Consider the following 7,352-nt stretch of genomic DNA (forward strand, 5'->3'; position numbering starts at 1 on the left):
CTACTCACAACGTATCTAAATCAAACTATTTCACTATATAGTAGTGCCTACTTATGAAATACTAGCTGACCCGGCAAATTTTGTACCGCCTGAAAATCTATTTATCAAATACCTATATACATAAAATATAGCCTATGTTACTCGTGGATAATGTAGCTTTCGAATGGTGAAAGAATTTTTAAAATCGGTCCATCCAGTAGTTTTTGAGCCTATTCATTACAACCAAACAAACAAAGATTTTCCTCTTTATAATATTAGTATAGAAAAAGCTGTGATAGCCTAATGGTTCAGAAACTCGGCCTCTTGAACGAGGGGTCCGAGGTTCAAATCATAGGCACGTCTGGTTTTTCAAAGTTATGTGCATATTAGAAATTAATTATCACTTGCTTAAAACGGTGAAGGAAAACATCGTAAGGAAACCTGCATACCTGAGAGATATATTAAAAAAAAATTCAAAGGTATGTGAAGTCTACCAATACGCACTTGGCCACCAAGGTGGACTTTGAAGGTGGTAGAACTCTTTGTGGTTCGACTCCGGCGGCACCACCGCCACACCTATTTTTGCCTAATAACAGCAGTGTTAGGCGCTGCTGTTCCGTTTTGAAGAGTGTGGTAAGGGAGACATACTTTTTCGAGGCGTTCCAGCTTAGTCCTCAGCGGCACATCATAGGAATATCTAATCCTATCTGGGGTTGATTACAGATGTCCATGGGCGGCAGTAACCACTTACCATCAGGTGGACTGCATGCCTGTCTGCTGCTCCTATGTTATAAAAAAAAACTATGATCTAATCCTGTTCATTTCCTTAGTATTCCATTTTCATTTCCAATAGTTTTAAAACAATGATATACATATTGGCTTGGAGGAAGCATATAAAGTATTCTATCTCATTCTCTCTAATATGTTTATCTGATTTCCGTTATATCAAGATTCAGTTCAAAAGTTTATATAGAGACGTTTTTATTTCAATAAATAAATAATACAACACAATACGTAACAAGTAATTTTATTATAATTTTATTTTATATAACAAATAAATTTTGCACGTACGTAGTAAATAATTATAATTAGTCCCGAATACTTAATTATCACTTACACTTTAAAGCTACATGTTATCTCAGTACAAATGTCACCTAAATGTGTCCAAACACAGCGATGCGTTATGGATAGTCTTAAGTAATTTCGACACTTCGAAATTAATAGCATTTTTCAAGAAGTCGGCGACTTTGTAATTAATGATAGTACCACACTCCGTTTGTGTGCAATGAAAGGTTTCTAACAGTTTCTGTGTAATTTTCTCGGAAGGGATATGACGGATGGTTTTGTGCGTCATGCTCTTCGCCTTCTGGTATAAGTTGTCAACCGCAATGGTCAGGTTCGCTAATACAATATCATTGGTCCGGCTCAAACCGCCGCGCGCCATCCGACCCAACAAATAACCTGGAACATTACAGTAAACTTACAATATTATAGTTTGTACTGATCGTGAGTTAACTGCAGTGGAACTACTGTACAATTTCAGTGATAAGCGTTGCTGCGTTCTGGTAGAGGGTATGGTAAGGGAGATATAGTTATCCGAGACTTCCGAACTCAGTTCTCGGCGGCGGTAGCGCATATGTGGCCGACCTCAGATGGGACTATAATCTTATCTAGGGTTAATTACAGATGTCCATGGGCGGCAGTTGCCACTGACTATCATGTGGACTGCATTCACTTTTGCTACTTCAAAGACTATCCCACTTAGTGTCCGAATGTAACAAAGCGTGTGTGAGCTATCTACTCTAATATTTGTTGACAGATATCCGTGGGTGGCAATGACCATTATTCAGGTAGAGAACATGTTTGTTAATTTAATTGCGTAAAAAGTAACGTCTGGAATAAATACATGTGCCTTTTCGATTCAAAGGAAATTTAACTCTAAACACTCTACATAACAAACGACTTTGCAATAGCAATTTCCTTAGAACCATAAGATTTAGGTGAGGTATTACAACGGAATGCGACTGGCGGAAATTTTCTCTTCTATCGCCTTCTGTAGGTATTAATCACTCTGTTAGTCATTCTAACGGTGTACAAGCATTTATTTCGAGAGTTGTTTTTTTAACTTTTCATGTCAACGTCCCGAATCTACGAATAGATATTAATTAGCAACACAATTTTACATGCATCATTAATGTCGTTAAAGAGTAATGAGACAAGCAACGGCTCATTTGAAATACTTTAGTAAATATTTGTAACCACGGATTTAAATTCAAGTGATTGTAGAAACATATTACAGACGTTAATATAAATACTGTCTGAATGAAAATATTAATGCAAAGGTGAATATGAAATCATAAATAACAGCTCAGTGCGTTCGCAGCTTATGAGGAAGTGAAATCTTTTTACAGTGACTTTCATGTAATGATGGTCTGAGCATGTGATCGTTTGGAAGCCGTTTCACTTTAGAATTAATAGAAATAGTTGAAAAAGACCATATACACAACTTTTAGTTCACTTTATGGGCATAAATAAGGGAAGTGTTCCAGTAGGCGACAAAATAAACATGAGGCCCTTTCTATTGATTTGGGTACCCATGGTCAACCACTGCAAGAATTTTAGTTCACTTTATAAAAAAATGTTCAAAATACCGAGTATATTTAATTAGTGTTTTCTATATTAGTCCACCCAAATAATGGTTAGTCCACCTACTTAAAGGGCATATCTATTTCATCATAAAGAATTATTTAATATAAAACATCAGACGGTCGTTCATTGTTTGCAAATTCGTTTTTGCAATTGGTGTTCAAACCAAAAATCTTGTGTTCGCAAAATAAAAATATTTACACAAAGTGGCAGTACCACAGTTACCACCATTCTCAACAGACATGTTAGTGGTCTTTGCTCTTGTGTACCTATACCTCCGCCACGATGCGAAGAGAATTCATGTAAACAAACCGATATTAGGGTCATCAAAATTTTGGTACTGTAAAAATTACTATTATCCTTGTTTTCATTTTTAATTCAACAAAAAACTTCACAATTAAATTGTATCCATTATTTCTATACCTTATTACATGCAAAGTACTCTCACAACTTTCATATTGTTGCGTATAGACAAAGATGAATAAAATATCCTTATCAGTAAGTAAGTGAAAACCCTGTAAATAAGCGTATGCCAGGTAATAAGAACTTTTGGTTACGATTTTGAAAAATCGAAACAGTCCATCAAAAAAAAAGAGTACGTAAATTTCTTTACAACCCCACTTTTACTGCTTCATTTTAAATTAGCTGCATAATAATTGCTTTATAATCCGACTATTTAAAAAACACAATTGCGTTTCGTTTTATTTAAAGTAGCAAATAATATTTTTTGAAGTGTAAGCTGACATTTTAATTTATCCACTATTTTCGTAGTATATGATTAAATTATTATTTGAAAATAATTTTATTTATACTAATGTATAATATTTTAAATATAACTTTATAATAATAGTTCATTGTTACAAATACAAAAAAAAACATTTTGTTTACATTGACTGCTTAGCTATAACGAAACGCACTCTCCGAATTTGGTCGTGTTACAATGATGTTTACAACATGGCTGCTTACGATTACGAGTACTGTGCGTGTTAATATCTCTGTTATCCATTGTTATTTGTTTGTTAAATATTCCTGTTATAGTGTTGTTCTGTTATTTTGTTGAGTTTTTTTTTGTTTCGTTTTGTTTGTTTTGTTGTTCTTGTTATAATGAGTGATTCCCAAGCGGGTCCGAGTGGCCTGCAGAAGTTTTCTTCTCCAAAGAAGAAACGAGCGAGGTGTTCACTCAGTTCCTCGGAGAAAACAGTTATATGTAACATTTATAAAACTATCGAAGAAATGTGGCCAAAAGATAGTTTTATATACAGTAAAGATGTCGCAAAAAAAACTGCAGAAACTGCCGGCGTACATTTGAGTACTGTGTACCGAATAATAAAAGAATATCGAACTCATAAACGAGTTTCGTCACCGACTCCAGCTCCTAAAAAGGGGACAATAATGGACAAATTGGACGATATGACCTTGAGTGGAATTCGTAGGAAGGTGCACATGTTATTCTTTGATAACGATCCACCAACAATTGAAAAAGTTTTAAATTTAGTGAACGAGGACGACAGCTTACCAAGCTTTAAAAGAACTACCTTTCAAAAAGTTTTAAATAAACTGAAGATTAAATATTTGAAACGGTCGAGACGAAGTGTTCTCATTGAAAAGGAAGAAATTGTGCGATGGCGCTTCTATTATCTTCAAAAAATGTTAAGGATGAGAGAACAAAGATGCAAAATTTATTATTTGGATGAGACTTGGGTTAACGAAGGTACATAAACAATTTTAACTTATTTTTTATATAGAATCAATCATTTCTGTATACTTATTGATCTTTATTTAAACCGTAACCATATAAATTATTATTAATAAGTAGAATTTAAATGTCATAATCAATATTTTATCACATCTTTGGCACACACTGTGTATAAAATTATTTATATTAAAATAATTTAAAGCAATAATATATTATTTGGTTTCAGGACATACAAAAAGTAAAATATGGCAAGAACTTTCCATTGAGTCTGCTCGACAAGCCTATCAGGAGGGACTCTCAACTGGCTTGAAAGCTCCATCGGGAAAAGGGAAGCGCTTGATAGTTGTACACATTGGTATGTTATCATCCTAATATTGTTAGCTTAAGATCACATAATTTTAGATGTGTGTTATCATGGAATTGAAAAAAGTTTTGTAAAAAAATAAACTCATGCATAGCTAATCAGGTTAACGTAAAAGTATAGTTTCTATGCCATATAGTCAATATATGATCACTAGACTGCTACATGTACTTTTCACATTTTAATATTTATCATTTTTTTATAGGTAACGAGGATGGATTTGTGGAAAATGCAGACTTAATTTTCGAAAGTAAAAAAGGTGAAGGCGACTATCATAGAGAGATGAACTCGAAGGTGGTTGAAGAGTGGTTCTCTAGAACTCTGGAAAAATTAGAACCAAACTCCATAATTGTAATGGACAATGCCCCATATCATTCTCGACGCTTGGAACGAGTTCCTTCTATGAATTGGTTAAAAAAAGACACACAAAGTTGGCTAACAGAAAAAGGTATCTCGTTCCAAGCAGAGATGATAAAAGCACAGCTTATCGACTTGGTAACACCTGAACGGGAAAAATACTCAGCATTTGTATGCGATACAATGGCGAAGCAGCACAACATTGAGGTATTAAGATTACCACCGTACCATTGCGAATTAAATCCTATCGAGTTGATATGGGGCCAAGTAAAAGGCCATGTCGCAGAAAAAAACAAAACATTTAAAAAATTTGATTTAAAAAAAATATTAAGTGAAGCAATTAAATCTATAACTTCTGCGGCATGGCATCAATGTGTCAATCATGTAATTAAAGAGGAAAAGAAAATGGCAGAACTTGACGGCATTTCAGATAATGTAATTGACAATTTTATTATTCGAGTGACAGACAGTTCAACAAGTCCATCAAGTTCTGCCAGTGATGAAGAAGATGAATAATTTATTTATGATTGTATTCTTTCCCGTTTGATGTAATTCCCGTTTGACGTAAATTTGATGAATAATAACAACATGTCTGTAATTTTGAACAAGACTCTTACAAACTATAATAATTACAATCTGGAGTTTACTAATATCTGCATTCTCTTTATATATAAAAGTACTAACTGGACTAACCTTCGAAATTTCTTCAGGAGTCTTATTCAAAATCTATAATGGGCGGCCAAAAACCCTTAAGGATTTGTATTTTTACATGATGTATTACATACTTGTAATTTGTGCTATTTAATTTAATCATTTTAACCCGTTCATACATGTAATAATAGCTAAATAAATATGTACAAAACTCCAAGTTTTTATTTTTATTTTTAGTTACTACTAAACCAATTTCAATTTTATTTTCCAATCTACTCTGGGAGTAGAGTATTTACTAACTTACAGTCTATTTATTCTCTTAGAGTCCAAATACGAGACGTGTACATATTGCCATGGAGGATATTAAACTACCATTACTCTAAATTACATTATTTTATTCATTCTGATTAAAATAGAATATCACACAGCATAATATCTAAGAAAATTGTATAAATTCACTTAATACGCATTTAAATGCTGATTTAAAATACATATATCTTGCGAGATTATTCTCGAAATCTAATTAAACTCAAGGTCAAATATTTATTCACAATATTTAATTCAAACCAGACATTAGGTATAGTGTATAGAATAGGATAGAAAATAACGGAAATTTTCTTTTATTTTACATAATATTATACATTAATAAATTGTGCTAATGAAAAAAGGTTATTGTTATATGCCCGTTATCGGTTGCTAAGCGACGATTGTTGGTAAACATTCTTCTTCCAATTTGGCTGGAGTATAGTTCACGCTGATAATGCTATCGCGGCAATAATACCCCTTCAATTTTGACAATTTTGTTGGTGTTATAAAAGTAACAGAGCATAGAGTCCACGTGGTACGTACTTAATTCGTGAATGACAATAATAATTAGGTACATATCGTCGACGTTTAGGGGGATAGGTTTAAACAATAAATATGACAAAGTATCTCTGCATTAAACCATCTCTGAACGCAAAAGTATACACCGCGACGTCCTATCTTATGAAGCAGAAGTAGTATTGTAACTGATTTCTTTAATTTCTACTATACCTGTCCAGGTTGGGGCTCATTGCCGTCTGTTCATTGAGCCGACGACATAACTCTTTAATTATTATATTATGTATGTGATGACTACTGACAGATTATTGTAGACACGTGTCCTAAATACTGAAAGCGTGGTAAAAGTACGACATATTTCCCGTATAACTCAAGTCTGCATCATTATATGCGTTAAGGCATTACAGCAAATGTTATTAGAAACAAAAAAGCAAAAGTTAGTTACCTTGTTTGTTAGTAAACAGGCTCACCTCCAACTATGCACAGTACTCCGATGAAGAACATGATAGTGGCGTAGAGGCGCTTGGTGACGTGGGGCGCCGAGCCCGTGCAGGAGCGGCCGCGCTCCAGGCTCATGCTGGGGATACTCTCTAACAGTGAGACACAACACGATATCGGAGAGGCGGCGACGCGACTGAGCCGGCCGTGAGTCCTGGGTTATTTTTAGTGGACACAATCTGTTGTGTCTGAACGTCGGTTCGTTTTATGTCGCGTTGTGTAAGGTGCACGGAGATGGATAGTCGCTATACATTCTTGTGGATGGAATTTATTACCTTGAATCGATTAGCTTTTCGGTGAACTGTTTTCTTACGTAAACATTTGGTAAAGTTGGTATGTAAA

At 34.3% G+C, this 7,352-nt stretch overlaps 2 protein-coding genes across 2 annotated transcripts; one reads left to right on the plus strand and one right to left on the minus strand.

Moving 5' to 3' along the window:
• Positions 1-996: 996 nt before the first annotated feature.
• LOC140742634 (uncharacterized) lies at positions 997-7,186 on the minus strand. Its single transcript, XM_073073571.1, has 2 exons — positions 6,983-7,186; positions 997-1,440 (listed from the first exon to the last, which is right to left on the minus strand). The coding sequence occupies exons 1-2, from the start codon at positions 7,086-7,088 to the stop codon at positions 1,130-1,132; spliced, it is 417 nt and encodes a 138-aa protein (XP_072929672.1). The 5' UTR covers positions 7,089-7,186; the 3' UTR covers positions 997-1,129.
• Positions 2,893-5,907, plus strand: LOC140742631 (uncharacterized). The gene is made up of 3 exons (XM_073073568.1): positions 2,893-4,336; positions 4,548-4,676; positions 4,888-5,907. The coding sequence occupies exons 1-3, from the start codon at positions 3,730-3,732 to the stop codon at positions 5,553-5,555; spliced, it is 1,404 nt and encodes a 467-aa protein (XP_072929669.1). The 5' UTR covers positions 2,893-3,729; the 3' UTR covers positions 5,556-5,907.
• Positions 7,187-7,352: the final 166 nt, after the last annotated feature.

The sequence above is a fragment of the Epargyreus clarus genome, unplaced genomic scaffold (genome assembly GCF_041222505.1).
Source record: "Epargyreus clarus isolate Ecla_fem2 unplaced genomic scaffold, WU_Ecla_fem_2.2 ptg000006l, whole genome shotgun sequence".
Classification (NCBI taxonomy): domain Eukaryota; kingdom Metazoa; phylum Arthropoda; class Insecta; order Lepidoptera; family Hesperiidae; genus Epargyreus; species Epargyreus clarus.